At 39.7% G+C, this 22981-nt stretch overlaps 1 protein-coding gene across 9 annotated transcripts in view; it reads left to right on the top strand.

The window, feature by feature from the left end:
• The window catches only part of ARHGAP42 (Rho GTPase activating protein 42), a 252176-nt gene that overhangs the window by 161579 nt on the left and 67616 nt on the right, over positions 1-22981 (top strand). For 8 of the 9 annotated variants that reach the window (XM_036324610.1, XM_036324609.1, XM_036324612.1 and 5 more), the window contains one exon: positions 20644-20745. The exons of the other annotated variant lie outside the window; for it this stretch is intronic. In XM_036324610.1, coding sequence (XP_036180503.1) covers positions 20644-20745 — 102 coding nt within the window. The remainder of the gene's footprint in view (positions 1-20643; positions 20746-22981) is intronic. 9 annotated transcript variants of the gene reach the window in all.

Genomic DNA, 22981 nt, shown 5'->3' with positions numbered 1-22981 from the left:
TGAGTGGATTGTAATTGGCAACTCCTCAGAAAAGGACATTCTGTTTTGTTTTGGTAAAAGCAGTAAGTGCTCCTCAGTGTTGCTGTGGGTTTCTTCCTGGGACAGAGAATAGCAGAATTTGGTATCATAGAGCAACACAATATAAATGTTGAAATTAATATATCCTGTCTGTTTGCTCATTAATAGCAAAACTCTGAAGACTGAAAAGACTGGATGCCTGATTTGCGAAAATGCATAAAAAAGATTGTTAATAAAAATACGTATTCAGGCTGGAAGAAGGGGCAGACTTAGTCACTGGGATCTCTGAGAAGGAAGGGTAGGGCCCCCTGTGGGTTTTCATGGGGTGCTTGATTAACCTCAGAGCTGAGTGGTTCTCAGAAGCTAGTATCCGGGATAGTTTGTCATGTCTAGACAATACTAAACATTTTGATGCAAATAATTTAATACTATGACAACAGGTTGTGTGTGGTTTTTCACTCATAAAATTAATCTCATCAGTAATGTTTCCTTAGGTATAACTAGACTAAGAACTTGGATGATAGCTATTTCCATCCCTGAATTTCCCCTTCCATTTTATTCACTTGTAGTATGTGGTCATGCCATTATATGTGGTCTTTTCATTACAGGACACTAGAGGCCTGGTGCACGAATTCGTGCATGGGTGGGGTCTGGCCTGCCCTCCCTTATCGGCCGATCAGGCCGGGCCAGCTGGAGGGAGGAGCTGAGGGCGGTTGGCCAGCCAGCCTTGCCCCCTGGTCAAACTCCCAGTCAAGGGGACAATTTTCATATTAGCCTTTTATTATATAGGATAAGGGATGGTTTACTATTTTTTTTTTTTTATCATAACATAAAAACCTACCCCCTTGGGATTTGTATTAGTTGGTTTTCTCTAGTTACTATAAATTGTTCAAGTTACCATTTCAGGAAAATATATAACCATAGTAATTAAAACTTAAAACTTGTTTTCAAAGCAGTAAAGTTTTTGTTGTTAATGGTTGTGGTTTAAAATAAGCCACATCAGTCCTTTTACTCTAACCATCTCCAAACCCAACCCGAGGCCTTGGTCCTGCATTCTTTCTTTTACTCTTTCGTGTTTATTTCTAAGGGATCAACATTTAGGAGCTAGGAATTCATTTCCATAAACAATCTAATAAGCCTAATAAACTCAGAAGACATTGAAAGGAATAATTTAATGCTAGCTAGCAAATTGTTACAAAAATGTCAAGTGGAAGCCAGAATGGAATCACTTGATGATGAAGCCAGGGAGATGAAAATGTCACTGGTGAAGTGAAACAGAGCTGTCGGACTTTGCAGGTTCTGTCCCCCTGTCCTACCTCTCATTCCCCCCGCCCCATTATGCCTTTACTATAGTGAAATTTATTGTTCACATTTCAGAGCATTTCTAAATCCTTCCTGGGCACTTTCCTCTAGAGAAGTAATAATGAGACAAAGCAATTTCTGAATTGGGGAGAGATTTGGAGTTTTGTTATGGTACAAAGGAAGCTGAATTCAACTGCAAGACCCATCCCAGAAAGAATGCTAAACAACAGTGAATCTTGAAAATGCCAGAGTAGATAGAGTATGGGTGGTCATGTCAGGGAAAAATAGGAAACTTGGGGATTACGTATCCTTTGGTAAATGTCATTGCAGATCCCAGATCTTCCTGTCTGCTCCTCCCTGGCCATGAGCCCGAGATGTGGGTGTGGGCGTGGCTTAACTCGGAAACATTTTCTACCTCATCCAGTCTGTGGCACATACCCAGTTGCCCTGTGAGATCTGGCAGCACTCAAAGATGGCTTGGTTTGGCCATAAATGAGGGAGAATTTATCAAATAGTGGTGCCTTTGCTCTTCTGCAGCCATTTTCCTTTATGCCTGACAAGGCACAGGGCAAATCAAGGTGATCAGCCCAAAGATTGGCTTATCGCATTTCATTACCTTGATTGCCACCTGAGAGTTTTGGGAGCTACATGTATTGGTTATGCTGTACTGAGTTGATTTCCTATAGAATCTTACAGGACCTTTAATGACAACAGTTTTCTTGGGTTATTTATATAGCACTTGTCCTGCGTCTGAAACTTGTACAAAGAGTCCAATTCCATTTATCATGGAATCGGTTTAAATGAATCCATTATTTTCACTGCAGTATCAGGAACCTTTGTTCTGTCTTCCACTTTATTTTCCTTTTTTTAATTAAAAAATACTCTTTATTTGCTTTTGAGCCCCTGTCTATTTAAATCTGAAATTGGCTCTGAAGTCCAATTTACAAAATTTTTTTGGCATAACTACATTTCTAAAAACTTGTCGTAGCCGGTTTGGCTCAGTGGATAGAGCGTCGGCCTGCAGATCAAAGGGTCCCAGGTTCTATTCCTGTCAAGGACAGGTACCTCGGTTGCAGGCTCTTACCTGGCTCGGGCCCTGGTCAGGGCACATGCAGGAGGCAATCAATTGATGTTTCTCTCACATCCATATTTCTCTCTGTCTTTCCCACCCTCATCCACTCTCTCTAAAACTCAATGAAAAAAATATCCTCGGGTGAAGATTAAAAACTTATTTAACACGGTTTTGTTGTTAATTTACCCTGTATAAATGCTTGGATCAATTTCATTGTTTAAAAACTGTCATTGCCAACTTTAAAAATAATGTTGTTGCACTTGCATAAATGTAACTGAGATCATTAATAAAATATTTTAAAATAAGGTGACTAGAATGAAAATTAAATTATAAGTGTCTGTAGACATGGTTCTAATTACAAAATGTAAATACTTTTCAAATTGGACAAAAAGAACTAAGTGCTTTGGGAAAGTAAGTGCTGTTTCTCTCTGAAAGCACCATGCATTGAGCTTACTCTCAGCGGAATAAGTTTAAATCCAAGAGGTTAACTTGGCTTTTATTACCTCTTCAGTGGGTGGCGTCTCCTGCAAGTATTCAGATCCTTAGAAGTTTGAGTTCTGCATTTTTCATTCTAAGACTTTGTAGTTGGGTAACTTTGGACAAGGCAGTGTTAAAGGATACAGTTCATAGCCATCTCTTTGTATTTTGAAAGAATCCAATGAAATTCTAATGTAAAATGTGTTGTGAAATCTGAGGTGCTATCCAATGGTTATTTTTTTTCCCTTTAAAATGAACTTATTCCAGCTTGTCTGTTTTCCAAACAGACTTTTTTTTTTTATTTGTTTTCATCTAAAAAGCATAGCTACCCTAAAGGGAACAGACTTCCCTGAAAAGTGGTGAGGAAAAAAAAATTCCTGCAGGGGTTGACTAATGTCTATGGGGAATATAGAGCAACATTTCTTCATGGAGTTGGACCGAATGACCTCTTCGGTTTCTTTAAACTCTAGGGTTCTTTGATTGCTTAATTTTTAGTTATTGAGAAAGATCTTTCATTTTGCTATTCCCTGGTTTGGAAATTATCAGAGTACTTCTGAAAGTAGCTCTTTATTCCTTATTATTTTTAATGATAATCACAAAGAAATCCCTTTCGTATCTGGACTAATTTTATTTAGCACCGTGGTCGGCAAACCGCAGCTCGCGAGCCACGTGTGGCTCTTTGGCCCCTTGAGTGTGGCTCTTCCACAAAATACCACGTGCAGGCGCGCACATACAGTGCGATTGAAACTTCGTGGCCCATGCGCAGAAGTCGGTATTTTGTGGAAGAGCCACACTGAAGGGGCCAAAGAGCCGAATGTGGCTCGCGAGCCGCGGTTTGCCGAGCCGCAGTTTGCCGGCCACTGATTTAGCACAGTGAAATTCATGTTACTGTTTGGAGTTTACATATTATTGCAATAGTTATATGTGAAATGACTGTTCATCAGTGTATATCCTCACTAGATGACCCACCTAAATCCAAATTAACAAAAGACGCCAGTATTTGCAAGAGTACAATGATGGTTTATAACTTCTTTGAGAAGAAATAAAAAAAACAGTGGGCAGAACACTAAATTAGACTTAGACTTTATGTTGACTGTCCTTGATTTTAAATGAAGGTTATCTCTCTCTGTGCTGTGTTAAATTGGATAGTTTAAAAGAAAAGCACTAATTAGAAATAGAGAAACCTGGGGGTCATTGCCCTGTAGTCCAAATACCTGTCTGACATGTAAAGTCCTTTACAAACCCTCCGCTTAGCAGTCACCCTGTCTTGTATTTGGGCCAGTGAGACAGAAAGTACCTCTGCGGCCATGCATTTCATCCGTTCAGAGCTCTGTATTAAGGTTCTTCCTTATTGATCATGCCATCCCCACTGCAGGGCCAACACTGTGCTGAGAATTCAACATGCGTTGATGATAACACGCATTGTGCTTGTCCTCGCTCTTCTGTCCAGTCCAGGCTCAGACAAAGCTCAGCTCATTTAGAACTGATAGAGTCTAATGCTGTTGCCCAGGATGTCCTATCAGATTTGTAGATTCTCTCCTAACCTTTATTCAAACTCTTTGAAACCTTTCATCTTTATTTTCTACTTTTTGAAATGAGATTAGATAATTTTTCTGGGCCCATCTCGCTCAAAATTCCCCATGGTTCTTAAGTGGTGATGTTAACTTTTTCATTGGAAGCATTCATCTGACCAAGATGTGAGCTAGGACACAATGTAATTGTGTGATGGACAGAGAGGCCCCACCCAGCTTCCCTTCAGGGAGGACTTGCTGTCCCTGCCATAGGAGGGCTATAGTCAGCAGGCAGCCTGCCACAGGCCATGAATCAGGCAGCCCACACCCAGTGGTTGACGAACAGGACTGAAAAGGTGCAGCCTTTAGACTCCCTATTAGACAGTCTACCAGATGATTCTAGCTCCAGGGTGCCCACTGCGTGAGTCTAGGGCCCCTAGACTCTAGGCCAGCCATGGGCAAACTACGGCCCGCGGGCCGCATCTGGCCCATTTGAAATGAATAAAAATAAAAAAAAAAAAAAAGACCGTACCCTTTTATGTAATGATGTTTACTTTGAATTTATATTAGTTCACACAAACACTCCATCCATGCTTTTGTTCCGGCCCTCCGGTCCAGTTTAAGAACCCATTGTGGCCCTTGAGTCAAAAAGTTTGCCCACCCCTGCTCTAGGCCTTGCCTCCCTACATCGCAGTTACACATTTCCTCTCTCCAATCCTGATTTTGGAGAAACATACTAGTAGTTTATAAAAATGCTTTGTTACCCCCTCAAGCCCTATATTTTATTAAAAGTTGTATTTTTTAAAGGCTATTTTCAGCCCTGGCCCATTTTTCTCAGTGGTTAGAGCATCAGCCCTCAGACTTTGATTCCAGTCAAGGGCATGTACCTCAGTTGCAGGCTCGATCCTGGATCATGGGGGAGGCAACCAATCAATGTGTCTCTCTCACATCAATGTTTCTGTCTTTCTATCTCTTACCTCTCCCTTCCACTACTCTAAAAATCAATGGAATAAATATCCTCAGGTGAGGATTAACAAAAAACAAAAAAGGCTATTTTCAGAGTAGTAGAAACTTTCTCACAGTGAAAAGGATAAATACAAGGAGACATGCAAGCATTTCAAATAAGAAGGTACATGTGGCCATGAGCCTAATGCATCAAACATCATTTGGAGCTTCACTGTCTTTGACTGCCATGAAAAATGGCCTTTCTTTTTTAAATGCTTTTCCATAATTGAACTTGGCATGCATCCCAAGCCCCAGAATGCTTATCAGTAAGTGATAGTTTTGTTCCTGGTAGAGTGCCTTCAAAATGAGAATTTAGACTTTTATTTTAGAGGAAAGTGTGGTTTTGTAAAGTATTACACAGGGAAGAATGGAATCATTGCCCTAAACAAAGTGTGGGGTGCTAGGAGGTATGGGAGGAGATATGTGTGTATTGGTGTGTTTGTGTATGCTCTTGTTCCTGTCAGCTCTAAAATTCTTTGGTTAGTTACTAAGTTCATGTAGAAGTAAATAAATTACCATTCATGTTGTGGAATTTAAAATGATTCTGTTGACCAAAAGTAATCAATTTCTTGTTTTCATCATTAAAAATAAGCTTAAAATAATAACTTACTCCAGGTAAATTTCCTTCCAGAATTATAAAAATAATTTATCCCAGTGCTCTTTATAGAGCAGCGGTTCTCAACCTGTGGGTCGCAACCCCATTGGGATTCTAATGACCCTTTCACAGGGGTCGCCTAAGACCATCCTGCATACCAGATATTTACATTACAATTCATAACAGTAGCAACATTACAGTTATGAAGTAGCAACGAAAATAATTTTATGGTTGGGTCACAACATGAGGAACTGTATTTAAAGGGCCAGAAGGTTGAGAACCACTGTGGAGGAAGAGGGATTTAGTGTAGTTCTTGAAGAATGTGTAATGTTGTAGAAGACAGACGCAAGAGCAAGTCTTCCTGATATGTGGGCAGGTGCTGGTAAGATAGTGTGACAGGCCTGATGACCTTGGTGGTGGCTTCCAATTGCACCATATTGTTATACTAGAGGCCCAGTGCACAAAATTTTGCCCGGGTAGGGTCTCTAGTGACTGCCCACCACTGGCCAGGGCCTCCCTCCCCCTGGGGGCTGCCTGCTGCCTGCCGTGGTTGGCTGGATGGCCCCGACCCCTGGTCGAACCGGGTTGAATTCCCTGTTGAGGGGACAATTTTCATATTAGGCTTTTATTATATAGGATTGTGTTAGGGTGTGGTATTCTCACTTTTTTTTTTCTAACAAGACTTCCAGCATCACCCCAGCAGAAGCCAAGCTCATCCTCCAAGTTCCAAAGCATTTGATCCAAATGTTTCTTAAGGCATTTACTATAGTAGTTTCTACTTTGCTTTGTGGATATTTATGTGCTATATTCTCTCCTCTCATGATAAAATCTTTGCAGCCAAAACCATCTCTTAAATAGCACAATTATTGGACGTAGTAAGTATTCAGTAAATATTTAATGAATCACTGAGGTGGTTGGCTGGATTGGTCAGCATGGTTACAAATGAAGCAAATGAAGATCAAAGATATCATCCCTCATTAATTGGCACATTTGATAAGTGGTCTGGTCTACACTCTGGTTTTCTGATTTAATCCAGTGCCTTTTTTCTATCAGCCTATAGATGATGAAACATGGGAAACGATTTTTCTCTCGGAGAAGAAAGTCAGACTGGTCCCGACAGCCTCCACGTCCTCCTCTACCATCTCTCTCTCTCTGGCAATGCACCTCGTTCGTTCACGCACTCATGCTGCTTTTCCTAGCTTCTTGACTTAATTCTTGGCCCTCCTTTTTCACCTTTCCATGTCCTAACCATTCTGGAGAGTCCATTTTCTTGGACCTGGGTCAAGTGGTAGATAGCCAAGGCCTGCTTTTTATGACTTTACCAGGCTAAAAGGGATGGCGTTCTCTGTCAGGAGGCGGCCCGTGTTTCACTGCCATGTCCCGACATCACCGAGGACTCTCGCAGGGGGATGTGTAGTTGATCATGAGAGGACGCTCAGCGTCCCAGGCAGACAAGGTAGATGAGCCATGGGATGCTGTTCCTTATCCACAATAATTCCTGGAGTTTAAGTTGTTTTCTGGAATAATTGGTTTGCCAGGTCTTCTGAAGCATGTGTGACAGATGAGAAGAGAGAGCACTCTCAACCCTCAGGAAGGACACATGGCTCTGTCTTAGCTCCAAGTAATTATTTCATAGGCCTTTTTATTCACAGACGAATCAGGAGAAAAACTCTGTGTGGCCCATAGCAAGTTCCTTATCTCCCCCGACCCCCTTCCTCCACATACACATTGCTCCTATTTATATACAGTCTCATATCATTAGGTCTAAAAACATGTATTAACCTTCTACCTGGCAGGTATTTTTCTTAGACCCTGGAGGTCCTAAGATGATGAGTAGGCAATAACTCAGAGTCAGCAGAGTCATTTGATAGATGAAATGAGATAGTTTATGTATATGTCATGGTAAATGCTGGGTGAGCGGTATATGTGTAGGTACAACATGCTTTGAGGACACAAAAGGGTACTCGATCTAATGAGGAAGGCCAGCCTCAGGAAAGATAATGCCTGAGGTGAATATGGGTGGATTAATGGGAGTTAGCCAGGAGAAGAGTTTTTCTGGCAGAATAAACAGCAGGCAAAACAGGCAAGAGATCGTAATGATATATGGGAAGGACTTCAGGTACAGTGGCATCTTCATAAAAGATGAAGTTGGAAGTGTTGGAGATGAGACCAAAAGCTATGGAAGGGGCTGTGTTACTGAAGGCCTTGTTTACTTGACTAGGAGATGTGAACTTCCTTCTGTAGCTTTGGAAAACCATTCATGTAGAATGTGATAGTAAGAACTGCATTTTGGGTTATCCCAACTAAAGTATGAACAGTGAATAAGGAGAAGAATAGGTAGGTGTTAATTAAATAGCTTAGCTGAGAGACATCAAAGCCCTAAATTATTGCAGTGGTTTTTGAAACATAGATGTGGAAGAAAGATTTGAAATATATTTTGGAGGCAAAATCATGGGGAGAACCTATGGGTGTGAATGTTTAGGGAAAGGGAAGAATCTGAAAGAATGACATGATTCCCTAGTTTACAGAATAACCCTAAAAATGTTCCAGTTGTTTTATAGCTAGAAGCCTTTGTCATCCTTCACACCTGCTGTTCCCCTCATGGCCATATAGTCACCAAGTCATGAGCGATTTCATGAATCGGTACCTTTGTACTTATTCTTGTATTTTCTTAACTCAGGCCCCATCATCTCTTGCCTGTACTTCCCCTCAAATGTTTCCAAAGGAATCTCCATTAAAATAAATCTGATCTTTCTCTGTCCCTCAACCTCCCTCCCAGTAAAAACAAACAAACAAATTCTGAATGACCTAAATATAAAGTTATAGGGCCTAGGGCCTTAAACTTTTCAGGATGCACAGTATTGTTAGTCTTTGACAACATACATTTCTTTCCCAAATTGCCTTTTTGAACTTGGAACTAGTCTATTAATTTCTTGGCCTGGCCCTTGTCTTATTTACATTGATCATGAGCTGATCGCTGCTGCCTGACTGATGCATTTTATTGTGTTTTTGGTTAACTTTGTGTCTTTCCCCCACCAGACTGTGAGGACCTCCAGCATAGGCAGTATGTCTCATTCTTGTCCATGTCTCAGTGTTCTGAGTGTTCAGTATTCATCAAATGAATAAATCAGGGTGTTTGGGGGGAAAGGGTAGCCTTTCTTAGATCACCCCCAGAGAAAAGCATTAAGGAAAACACACACAGTAAAATGCCCCGGAACCAAAAGCCCCATGTAATATGGGCAGCCACTGGACAAGTTTCAACAATCTAAGCACCTGAAAGATAGGCCGATAGGCCTTCCACATCATATATTTTGGAACTATACTATTGGGTGGGTTAGCTGTGTCCTAGAAATACTCTGTTGTTCAGAAAATATATAAAGTAAGCCCTCTCTTAACATTGTCAATAGATTCCCGGAACTGTGGTGATAAAACAAATACATATAATGAAACCACTTTACGATACGCTAACTGGTATAAACAAGAGTTAAGCTCCTACAGCATCTTGCCGGTGTTATAATGAAACAACGTTGAGCAAAACTATGTTATTTATTCAAGGACCTGCTGTACTTTGACTGGTGGCTTCTGATCTGTATCAGATTATAACCAATGGCAGTTTGCTTCTTGAATATTCTGTTTCCTAATTAATTAGTTGTATTATATTGATATAATATAATACAAAAAGTGATGCTGTAGGCTTATCTGTAATTCACAGTGTAAAATCTGCTCTTTTAGGCCTGTGATTAGAAAGTAAGACAAAAAGAAGCTATTCTAATAAATACAAGTGGAACTGATTATTCATGATATCTGTCTAAGACAAAATAGAGAAGAAAATGACTTCATGAAGAAGGCCTTATAGATGCTTTTAGAATGTCTTAAAATGTCAAGTTTCTGGTCAGTTATTATAATTCCCAAACACTGTCAAATTAGCCATTGACTTCTGTCTACCCTTAAAACAGAAGCACATTTTACTTCTGGTTTTCCATATACTACATCTTGTGACTGAGCTCTAGGAAGGAAAGATTCCTGGCTTACTTGGTCATATCATATTACTGAACTGTTATTACCTCATGTCTCCTGGCATAGTCAGGTATACCAGGGAGTTTAAAAATTCTTCCCTAGGACTAACCTAAATATCTCAGATTCAGTCCATTTCCTTCTGCTATTTCCTCATCTGGAGATGGAGAACAGGTGGTCACCATGTGACACATTGGATTTTACAAGCAACTAAAGGAACTTGTAAGCTATTTCTTTCACCTCGGATTTCCCTCCTGGTGCTTATCATATGCGCATCAGAATGCCAGGAGCATTTGAATAACAAGATTTCCCTGGAGAGTTGAGGGATCATGTTATGACAAATGACAGAATCCTTATTCAGGCAAAATGGCTCTTAGAGGAATATTTAGGCTGTGTGTGCATGCTTGTATGTGTGCGTGCTTGTGTGCGTGTGCGTGTGTGTGTGTGTGTGTGTGTGTCTATGGGATTGAACTAGAGCTTTTGAGTCTTGGGGTTTTAAATTTCACCTTTGATATTGTAAATTAACTTTATTCAGATGTTCCAATTCATTGGTTGAAGTTGTACTTGGTGATATTGAAAAAGACTATTTGGGCTGTAAAAAGGAGAAATAGATTGCCCCTATAATCTTTTGCATTAAAATGAACTTTCTAATTAACTCTAGAGTTTTGTTGACAATATGCAAAATAGATATAAGTTGGGCCCAAACTTTCCTTTTAAAGTTATTTAAGATGACCTCAGTTAATGATCAAAAGGCCATACATAAAAATGAAAGTGAGGAAAACTTAGAATCACAAATAATTGTCAAACAGTATAGATGGTTACTCTATTCAGTTTAATTGACTGGAAGAAAATTAATATATTCTTTAGTATGAAATTTAACTACCTTTGAAAAACCAGTGTCTTTGGGGATTAATTAAATCTGTGAAAATGACAATACCTAAAATTTATTTATATTAATTGGTGTGTTAATAGTTGGAAGAAAGAATAATACAAATTATTAGTAATAATTAATTTTGAATGTTTTGTGACCACAGAACTAAGCTTTTCAGAATTACTTCTGCTAATTCTGGTTGCTAAATTCCATAGCAAAGAATAACACTATTTTTTTTCAGCGGTGTACACACTTGCTGGAAAAATTTATTTTAGCTTCTCTCCATTATTTATTTTCATGACATGGTTGTTTTAGTCTCATAATTCGATTAGATTGTCACAAAATTATTTTTAAGTGTTTTTCGGGAAATGGTTAATCACTCCATGCCTTACAACGTAAGCCCACATTTTACTAACCAAAGTCTATTTTGTTTTTCTCTGGTATTCTTTGATAATATAAGAAAGAATTCAGCATTATTTGTGAGTGACAGTTTTGAATTGTAGAATGGTTGTATTCCAGTGAAAATAAAGGAGGCTTTTCTCAGTCATCCACTCTTACATGATGAACAATTGTCCAAATGTGTCCTGCCAAATAGTTTGTTCAGGGTAATTCAGTTTAATAGGGTTAGGTGTGACCAGCCCTGACTAGTTGGCATAATTATAAACAGAGTCTAGACGGTAGTGCTCTGCAGGAATGGTAATTCACAAGATGCAAGATAATGACTCTAGACTACACAGACCACATTTCACAAGCATTCTCACTGCATTTACCTGATATAACAAAGGGGCTTCTTGATTATAAAGCAACAGTGACATGTAGCTCTTCACATGTACAAACCGCAGTGAACACTGAAATATCCCCAAACGTGCATTTTTGTGTGAATGAAAATTAAGATTTGTTTCTAAATGTGTGGCGTAAGCCTTAAGACTTGAAAGTGGCCCAGTGGCGGAAATACCACTCAGCCTCACGTTTAACTTCCCAGATGACAATTTTCAGTGCCAGCAACCGGTGACACTTCCTCTCCTTTCTTTGAGCTCTTCATTGTTCTAACCAGTTAATGACGTTTTGAGAATAGGATTTTGTCAGTGGAGTCTAAAACCCCAAACTAAATAAGGCAAAGGAGCAGCTGTGATAGTGGCAGCTGAAAGTGCAAGAGTAGGTGTTTCTCGTGATCCCCACCTTCTGACTGTCGACATTGCTACCCATAGGCTGTCTTGTCTTGCCAGGGCCACACCACCAGCAGTCATCAGCCCGAGGTGTTTCTCAGGGTGGGTGCACCAAGGAAAGGATTTGTAGAGCAGTGCCAGAGAAATGACCTTGTTTGTGCCTTAAGCACAAACTACTTGCTTCCAGAATGTTTAAGCAGAAGTCACTGAATCTAACTTTTATATGGCAGATAAGATGACCATAGTCCGACAGTGGTTAAGTTTCCCAGGTAATACAACTAGTGATAAAACCCAGGAGGACAAGTATGACTGTTTGACAATGTTTATAAAATTGGCTAAGTATCGTCATTCATTCAGCATTTGTGCATTGAGCCTTTTTTAAGTGGGAATACCATGTTAGCTCTAGTCTGGTCCAGGACTTCTCATCCTCTGCACTATTCCCGTGATTAGGTTAAATCACTCAATCAAAACCAATGTCTCTTTCTGTCTCTCTGATACAACCACACTCTCTTTCTCTGTCGTATTTTTTTTCTGGGGAGCCCTTCAATCTGGTTCCGCAAATTAGAACTTAGAACCTGCAATAGTGATTTTTTTTCTGGAAACTGCAGTGGGAGTTATGGCAGCTCTGGGCCACAGGCTCCATGGCTCCTACCATTACTGCTAGACTCTTGTTTTGTTGTTGTTAATCCTCACCCAAGGATATTTTTCCATATTTTTAGAGATAGTGGAAGGGAGGAGAAGAGACAGAAAGAGAGAAACATCGATGTGTGTGTGTGTGTGTGTGTGTGTGTGTGTGTGTGTGTGTGAGAGAGAGAGAGAGAGAGAGAGAGAGAGAGAGGAGAGATCGATTGGTTGCCTCCCGCACATGCCCAGACCAGGGCCCAGGATTGAGCCTGCAACCAAGGTACATGCTTTTGACCAGAATTGAACCCAGGATCCTTCAGTCCTTGGGCTATCACTCTATACACTGAGACAAACCAGCTAGGGCACCACTTAGACTCTCAATGGAGTAGCATCCTGGACTCTGTCCTCTCCCACAATTACTGGAGGGGCCGGATGACAATCTGAAGTGCCAGAGAGTTTGTATCCCATGGAGTGAATTTTTTTATTAACTGTTGGCAGATAAATCTTGTTCCTCCTTGCTTTCCCAATGAAATGTCCTGAGGCATGTTGGTTTTGTCAAACCTGAAGGGAGATGTGCCATAACGTCTGAGCAACTGGCTGTTTTTATCCCCTACTTCTGCGGTCAGTTCAGTAATAAACACTTGCATTTTCCTTTTCTCCTTGTCTTTTCTTCCCATTTTCACTCACTCTTGCTCCCTAAGGGTTGTACGCAAACTTCAGCAGGCAAGCGTTGCCTCATGCTGTTTTCCAGGAATTTTGGACTAGAGTATTGTATCTAATATAATATATAAAATTAATTTTCACTTGGTATTGTTTTCACCCTCAGAGTTAAGGGGGGGAAAAATACCTCCTCTGTTTCAGTGAGATACAGTAGTTGTCATGTGTGGTCTTATACCTACATGTGTGTTCTGAGAACAGAAAAACAAAATTCTCTCTGTATTTCAAATGGTTACTTTTTAAAATAGTTACCTTTCCTCCTGCACCTGCAGGAGGCAGGAGGGGATTTTTCTTTCATCTTCACTGTGAGAACCACAAAGAGCTCCTGGAGGTAAAACCAACAAAATTGCTAGGGGGCTGTGTATGAGGGGCTCCCTGGAGTTTCTATCACTCGGACTTATCCACACTCAGCCTCCTGCAATTCTCCAATGAAGTTCAGGTTTTCCTAGCCCAGTACAGATTCCTGAGGGATTTCTGCTCCAGGAAATTATAATTCTCGGCATCTGCCTAGCTGGCTCTCGAATTTTAGGGGCAATGGTTTACTCTGTGACCTCACTACTCTGATGGGTTTTTATTAATTTTTCAGTTTGTTCAGCTTTTCACTTGTTAGGAAAGGATAGCCAGAAACCAGAAGTCCCCTCTGTTCCCTTTGTTTCCTTCGTACCACCACCCCCTGCTTTTGCTTTTAAGGGGTTGGGGGGAGGGAGTTAAAATAAAGTGCTATAGTTTTAATTTTCAGCTTCTTCAGGTTACATTTTACTGTACAAATAGCATGAGCTTTGAAACGAGGAAAATTGATTTTGGCTATCCACTTTGTCCATGACAAATTCTCTGATCTTCTTCAGATGACTTTTCTTTGATAATACTTTTATCAAAATGAGGATAATTATTCTCCACTTGTAGGGTTGCATACAATTCTCTGTTCCCAAATATACGGATGTAAGTGCAAACACATCTTAATATGTTCAAACACATTAGATGCCTTCTTCATGTTACTTTTATTTTTTTAGAGGACTTGCTCTTGGAACGCTCATCTAAACCGGTTGCTTGAAAGTTCATAGGCTTGCCCGGCCGGCGTGGTTCGATGGTTGATTGTCGACCTATGAGGCAGGAGATCACGGTTTGATTCCAGTCTGGGCACATGCCCGGGTTGCAGGCTCGATTCCCAGTGGGGGGCATGCAGGAGGCAGCGGATCAATGATTCTCTCTCATCATTGATGTTTCTACCATTCTCTTCCTCTCCCTTCCTCTCTGAAATCAATAAAAATATATTTAAAAAATAAGTAAAGTTCATAGGCTTACTTCTAGTCCATCTGTTTTCAGGGAAGTTTTATTACACAGTATGTGCTCAAAATACCTTTGCCTACTTGAACCGATGTTTTCCTAGGTCCCATGTCTTACCTGTTGGTTTATTTCTTCATTGTAGTGGAGCACCTTCTCAGACTCTCCCTGAAAAATGATACATAGCTGGTAAAACTTTTGAGGCCCTCTGTTTATAAATATTTTTATTCTACCCTCAATTCAGACTGACAGTTTGGATGTGGAAATGATTCCCCTGGCAGACTGAAGGCCCTGTGCCTTTGTTTTATAACTTCCTGGGAATTCATTGTCGACTCATTCCTGTTCTGCTCTCTGATGATTTTTATTTGACCTCTGCTTTTAGGTTTCCATGGATTTGTAATATTTTATATCTTTTGGGTATTTTGTCATTTATTGTGCTTTGCACATGTTGTGCCATTTGAATGTGGAAACTTTTTTTTTTTTAATCAGTTCTGGAAATTCTCATGTATGTTTTAGGTAATTCCTGCATTGCGTTTAGTTCTATTAGTCAGATGTTGGGCTTTCTGATTAATCTCCTAATTGTCTTATCTTTAAAAAAATATTTTCTTCTTTAGTTTACAGCCCTCTCTTGTGTTTTATTAATTTTCTCATACCTCATTCACATTTTTCTCACAAAGCAGCCATTCTTATGAGTATATTTTTGTTTTATGTTCTTACCAAATTGGTATCATTTTGTATGTATGGCTTTTTAACTTACATAAGTAATTTCGTTTTTTCTTTTCCTCTCACAACTGTGTTTTAAGATCCATCCACTTGTAATGTTTTCTTCTAACTTCTGTATAGCACTCAATAGGATACATCTAATTCATTTTATGTCTACTAATGAATACCCTATCTCTCATTCCCACAGATGCATAGCCTCATCCCTGTTTCCTTACAGACATTTTTGTAAGGATTTTTTTGGAATGTACACACAGAAGCTGGTTCTTAGGGCACACCTTTTGCTACTTCGTAGTGTAACATTTCTTTTTAGAAAAGTTGTACCCCCTACAGTCCCACCTGTTGTACCTATGGGTTCCTGCATCTCCACTCTACATGTAGTGTTATTCAACTTTCCAACTCTTGCCAATGCTGGTAGATATGATGTGATAACTTAATATTTTAATTTGCTTTTCTCTTACTACTTACGAGTTTGAAAAACCCTTCATATGCTTGCCACCCTTTTGGCTTTCCTCTCCTGTGTATTATTGCTTCATATCCTTCACACATATATTTCTCTTTGTTTTTCTGTGTGTTGTCTGTAGGAGATCCTTATGAAATCCTTACCAAATATGAAACCTTCGTTTCTTATGAATATGATCACCTGGTGTGGCAGTGGTGAGGTCATTGGGAATGGGAGGGATGTGTGAATTATGCTGGGGCAGCCCACCTGGAAGGAGCCCTTTTGGAATGTCTATATGTGAGCAGATTGAGGAGGAGGGACGGGGTGGGGGGGAATGGGTTGGGGAGACTGGAGGTGGTTGGGTGCAGTCACCCACAGGGCGATATTGCTGTTTACGCTGTACTAAGATTATCAACAATTTGGGTTTCTGGATACCAGGAATCAGTTGGGCCTCAGGAAACTCCTACACAGTATGTGGTTGGAATATCCTTGCATCTGGCCCTTCAGAGGCTCAGAGATTGTGATGTCACCCTGGGCTGCCGTTCTAGGCAGCGGGTAAATCTCACCACCAGGAGCGGAAGCAGGCTAGCCAGGATGGATATAGTCAGGGCTGTATCATATCCTCTCAGTGTCCACCACAGTGCCAGTTCACGAGACTTCCACATATTCTTTTAAATAGAAAAGTAGCTATTGGTATTTATTACTCTTCATATTACTTTTGCTACTACTGTGCAGTCTCGTGAAGGATTTTTCAAAATATACACGTAGTATTTATTTAGCTAATGCTTATTACACTAGCATGATAACATATTTGTATAGGAAATTTTTCAGTATCCTGTGTGGCTATCATAACATTGGGATTGTCTTAAAAAGTCTGAAGCATAAATCCTAAATATGTGCTCCATTATTTAAAAGAAACAGGAAAAAAAAAAATTTTACTTCCTTCATTTTAAAAATTTATATCATGGTGACATTAAAATAAAGGTTGCTAAGGCAATTGTTTAAACAAACTGTGCAGTAGTCTTTTATAGAAAAAAAAGCTCAATTAGATAACACTTAGAATTTCTATTTGTGATTTTCTAAATGTTGTGGTTGAAGATATTCTTTATCTTTGGTACCCTCTTGTGGTTAATGAAGGCATTGGTTTGGTCTTTTTTTCTTTTTAACAATTGTGTATAATTTAATACTTTTATCTGTAATATGCTTGTAGCTATAACTATTTGACAATTTTTATTATATATAATAACTTTAAGAGTAAAATTGGCACTTGGAATTTGTGCTGTAATGATTTCCTATCCTTCCTACTTCAATGTGTGTGACGTCACCATAGTTGCTAAGCTTAAAAGCTCAGTAATAGTATGATCACTGTGCTCAGAATAAATCAGCGTAGTTTGGAAAACAGAATGTAGACCCAGAACTTTTACTTTTTCCAATTCTAATTAGGCTTGGGGACTAATTTGTCCTTTATGATGATCTATATTTAAATATTTTATCATATACATACTTATCACACATACATGCCTATATATGTCTTCATTTTTAATGATTACCTAGTTAAAATGCAGTCACCATTGATTTGCAGAAAATGTACCATTATAATATAGCATTTTATGAATCATTCCAAGACAATAAGAAGACGTGATAGGCTCTGATGGTGTGTTTCAGTTAGTTGAAGCTTCATCCATACACCAAAAGGTTGCTGGTTTTGATTTTTGGTTAGGGCACATACCCAGGTTGTGGGTTTGGTCCCTGGTGGGGGCATGTGTGGGAGGCAACCAATCGATGTTTCTCTCTCTCTCTCTCTCTTTCTCTCTCTCTCTCTCTCTCTCTCTCTCTCTCTCTCTCTCTCTCTCTCCCCCCCCCTCACTCCCCCTCCTTTCCTTTCCTCCCTTCTTCTCTCTAAGATCAATAAAATAAAGATACGAAGTCAGTGATTATTCACAGCATTTAGTAAAGATTCATGGGTTATTTCTCCCTTCTCTCTGTAGCACTAGTTTCAGAGAAAATTCTTAGCTTGATATCCACAACGAGTAAACAGAGACAAGAGGTAGCTGTATGGTGCGAAATGGGTAAGTCCAAATAGACTTGGCTTACAGGAGCAGTAAACCATGACTTTTTAGGGGAGAGCTTCCTTAGATTATAGTTGTCCTTCATGTGGCCTGCTCTGCAAACTCAACTCTTTAATTGTATGCTGCAGCTGAGTGAGTTTTTGTTGTCTATATCATTGGAACTGTTGAGCAGATCTTTTTTGCTGGCCCAGTGGTGTGAAGGGCCAGGGTTTGAATAAGAGTCAGGAAGTGCTTCTGGGAATAACTTTTGTATTGCCAGGAATTCTGATGTGTGAGCCCTGAATTAACATTTCCAGAAATGCCATCGAACACTGACTGAAAACAAAGATGCAAGTGTAGCCACCACAGCTGTGCTCTCTTCTTCAGCCAGTGTCTTCTTTTATGTACAGTGAGACATTTTAAGCCCACATTGTAAGATGAAAGTGAGTCAGTTTTATGTACTATACCATGATGCAGCTGGTTGCCCCCAAATGAGAATGTGCCATTGGGTTTGAGTTAACGCCGTTTCCGCAGAATATTCCCTTGTAACAGGGATATTGACTTTTTTTGAGCAAATGGAATATCAATGAGGGACTATTGTGGCCAGTGCTATAAGAGGAAGACTTTCATCTTTTCATTAAGTATTTATTGAGCTCTCTCTGAGATATTTAATTTTAAGGAGGATGGGGTATATGTAAAGGTCTGTGCTACAATGTAGAACATGAACACCATCAGAAAGCCATGCATAAAGCTATATGAGCATTCACAAGGAAGAGAGAGTTGGTGGAGGGGACTTGTCAATGATGTCTGTTTGAGCTGGATACTAAAAGTAGATATAACTCGAGTATGTTGAAATGGGAAGAAATGAGCATTTATGTCAAAGGGGAGATGGCCCAGAGAGAAAAAAGAAAAGGATGGGAGTTCAAAAGGGGCTATTGAGAGAGACTTTTGGAGAAGTAGATTGGGCAGGCGAATGGTGGGCATGAAACACCAGTTTCAGAGTAACATCACTGAGCAGAAGATACTATGCTCACCCAGGTGTCTGTCCCTTCAGTGGAGAGGGAGGACACGCTTCTCCTGTCTGAGCCTTGGGCTTCCTCGCTTCCTTTCGGTTCTGCTCATTTTGGTATGTGAGTTCCTCAACAGACCTCTTTTGGATTTATTTTCAATTGTGTTTCTCTTAGTAGGACCACATGTTCTCTTTAGGTAATAAGAATCCTTGGAGGATTTAGACTCTCCCCCCACCCCCCTCACCCTCACCCCCAGCCCGGCCTTGTTTACAGGTATAATGCTGTAAAGTACAAACCTATCAGTACTTCTTAAATGGTCTAAAAGGGATTTGAACTTCTATAGCAGAAGCCTACGTGCTCTTTCCATTCAATGCTTTTCCCTCCATTCTTCCCTTTTTCCCCTCCTTGCCCTATCTGTCCATTCATCCATTCATCCATTCATCCATTCATCCATTCATCCATTGTTTGTTTGTTTGTTTTTAAAAATCTTTATTATTGAAAGTATTACATATGCCCCCTCCCTTTTTTTTTTTTTGCTAGAAGAGGTTAATGGGGGTGGGTAGGGGACATCCATTGTTTTTAATTTACCTTTTTCAAATCCTTATGCAAATAATGAAGCAAAACATTATGCATAATAATTATGGAGATTGATTTTTTAAAGTTTATTTTTCCGCCAAGCTGGCGTGGCTCAGTGGTTGAGTGTCGACCTATCAACCAGGAGGTCACAGTTCGATTCCAGGTCAGGGCACATTCCTCTCTGAAATCAATAAAAAAAATATTCTTAAAGATTTTATTTTTTAATTACAGTTGACACACAAGCTCATATTAGTTTAAGGTGTACAGTATAGTAAAGGTGGTGAAAAATAACAGTGCACGAATCTCTGGATGGGAGAAATAGGAACCTGCATTTTGAATAGGCTTAAAAGATACCTGACTCTGATTAAAGTGGTTCAGAAATTGTCCTTCCAGAAACACTGAAATAAAAGCAAAGAGTAGTACTACTCTGGCCCATGAAATTTGAGTGTGGTTACCTAGTATTTATTTCAGAGGGGTTCATGAATGGAGAAAACATGCGTATTTATGGTTGGAGAAGATTGGATGCCCAGGCATGTCCTGTTCCTTTTAGGATTTTATTACGTTTGCATTTCGGTAGAAGCATGTGATAGAATGAAAGGTAAAGTTATCCTCCTTCCCCTCAAAAGGCCATCCTGGTTACAGCTACCTGTTCAAAACAAAAACATAAGTTTTAGGAGTGAGGGAAGGTTAGTTATTAGTTATGTTGAGTATGTGATACAGATGCTGCTAATCCCTTTGATTTGACTTTAAGCGGTCTGACTTAATGATTTTATGCTTTTAAAAGTCTGTTTTCTTCCTTGTTAAGAATGAGTTGTTTGAAATATCAAGTATCTTTTTGTGGCTGGGAAATAAAGATTTCTGGAAAAGGCTCTGTGCCAGTGGTTCTCTAAACTGGCTATATATTATCTCATCCGAGTCACTAAAAAGCCTAAAGGAGACATTTTCTTTATTTGAGAATCAATGTAGCCAGTCTGGCCCCTCCGTAAGAGATAGTTCCATGACCGCCTCTGAGAGAATACGTATTCAAACGACTGTTTTATGTCCTTCTTTCTACTCTGCTTCATACAGTTTTGCACGTAATTGGAGTTCACTAATCCTTATTTTATTTGATGTTTGATGGGAGTGGTGAAAATTGTGGTTTTCTTGCCGCTCTAATTTGAATGTTTTGTTTTGTTTCGTTATTGTTATCCCCAGGATGGGAAGAAGAAGTTTGACAAGGAGAGTGAAAAATACTATTCTATTCTTGACAAACATTTAAATTTGTCTGCGAAGAAAAAGGAGTCTCATTTGCAAGAGGTAAGCTTTTCCAATAGAAAAAAGGACATTCGCATTACGTCATGTGAAGTCCAAATGCCCAAGGTAGCAGTGTCTCAGAATCTGCTATTCTTTAGTTAAAAAAAGTAGATAGTTCAACTGAGCCTTTACTAATAACAGGCACTGTGCTGAACATTGTTCATGCCTTGTGACATTTAATATTAACCGTTCCAAATGAAAAAATAGTGTTTTCTTCAACAGTAAGAAAGAATGAAACAAAACTTTTTCATTTTCTTCTGTTGGGCATATTTTAATGGCAGAACCTACCAAATTCATGTTATAGCTTTTATGTTAAGTTGAAAATATCTGTTTTTAAGGCGTTGCCTCAACATGGGAGGGGGGGGATTCAATTATTTTACATCGGTTTTCTTAAAGAATAGGCAACAGAAATATTTTACTAACCTGTATGCATATAAGCAGTCCCATTATTCTTTCTTTCTGAAATATCTGTCCTTCTCATTGGTAGTGTTTTAACTATAATTAGTAGAATCTTGTAGTCTTTTTACTAAGTTATAGTGCAGTTCCAGTTCTGATGAGGTATGTGTGTGTTTTTTAATGGACTTTCTTGTCATTTTCATCCTAAGAACAACAACAAAAACTCTTGACACTCCACCCATGCTTTTCCCTGGGTCTACCATGGTTGTCTCAGAGCTGCAAGATGGGAGTCAGGCGGTTGCACCCTGGGCTCCACACCTTCACAGGGAGCCATAGGAGACCGCCACGCGGAGTCTCCCATCACTCCTCCCTCCTCTCTCTGTACTTGGGAGGTTCACTGTCCAGAACCGCTTCTGAACGCCTCATCCCGATCCAGCGGAGCCAACGAGCGCTTTTCCAATTCAGCCTGGTCCTCTGCTCTGTGTTCTTTCTGCTGTTTTTCTTACCTCCACATCCAGCCACGGGGCTGCCTGGCGAGTCAGAGCATGATTAGAGTTCCCCGGCATCGAAAAGCCACGGGAGGGTGATTTTGCTTCTGGTTCCTTTTTTCTACACTTTCATGTTCTCATTGAGGGAATTGAATTTCTTCATTGCAATATATTTCATATTGGGAAGTTCTTCTATTTAAACATGAGTTCATTATAACCTATATTGTGTTACTAGCACCTGCTATTAAAAGAAGGATAATTGAACATACAATTGCGTGCCCATGGAAAAGTTTTGTAGCTAAATGAAATGGGAGAAAAAAACAAACTGTCATTAAGAAAAATGAGTATTTTAAATTTTCAATGGCATAGTTAATTTTATGAGGTATTATATTTACAATTTAATATTCCATTGACATGTCCCATACTACTACTACTACTTCTTCTCCACGCCCCCGCCCCCCCCCCCCCCCCCCTTCTTGACTCTTCTCTTTACTCCATGCTTTGGTTATGTTAACCTTTGATCTTGCCCAAATTATTCAAGTCTGGGCATACCTCAGGACCTTTGCACTTATTGTTTGTTCTACTTAGAAAGCTCTTATTAAGCCTACATCATTTCATCCTCACTTCCTTCCTCCCTCCCCTCCTTCCTTCCTCTTTCCCCCCTTACTACCCCCCTTCCTTCCTCCTCCTTCCTTCCTCCCTCCCTCCCTCCCTCCCTCCCTCCCTCCCTCCCTCCTCCTTCCTTCCTTCCTTCCTTCCTTCCTTCCTTCCTTCCTTCCTTCCTTCCTTCCTTCCTTCCTTCCTTCCTCTTAAGTTTTATCCCTGCCCATTCCCCTGCCCCCCTGACTGTGGCAACCACCAATCTGTTCTCTTATCTGTGAACTTTTATTTACTTATTTTCTTGGGGTTCCACATATAAGAGAGATCATATGGTATTACTCTCTTTTTTTGTCTGATTTTTCATTTAGCATTATGCCCTCAAGGTCCATCCAGGTTGTCAAAATAGAAAGATTTTATTTACTTATTTTGGCTGACCAGTGTTCACTATTTATTTATGTATTCATTCATCTATGGACATTTAGGTTGTTTCCATATTTTGGCTATTGTAAATAACTCCTCAATGAGCATGGGGCTGCATACATTTTTTTGAGTTAGAGTTTTGGTTTTCTTCAGATAAATGCCAAAAGTGAAATTGCTGAATCATAATGTAGTTCTTTTTTTTTATTTTTTATTTTTAATAACCTCCATAATGTTTTTCATAGTGACTGCACCAATTTAGATTTTTACCAACATTTGTTACCGCTTGTCTTTTTTATTATGGCAATTCTAACAGGTGTGAGGTAATATCTCATTGT

Source organism: Myotis myotis, unplaced genomic scaffold (assembly GCF_014108235.1).
Source record: "Myotis myotis isolate mMyoMyo1 unplaced genomic scaffold, mMyoMyo1.p scaffold_m19_p_10, whole genome shotgun sequence".
Classification (NCBI taxonomy): Eukaryota; Metazoa; Chordata; class Mammalia; order Chiroptera; family Vespertilionidae; genus Myotis; species Myotis myotis.
Note: the sequence above shows the minus strand (reverse complement) of the source record. Positions and strands in the feature narration are given on the sequence as shown.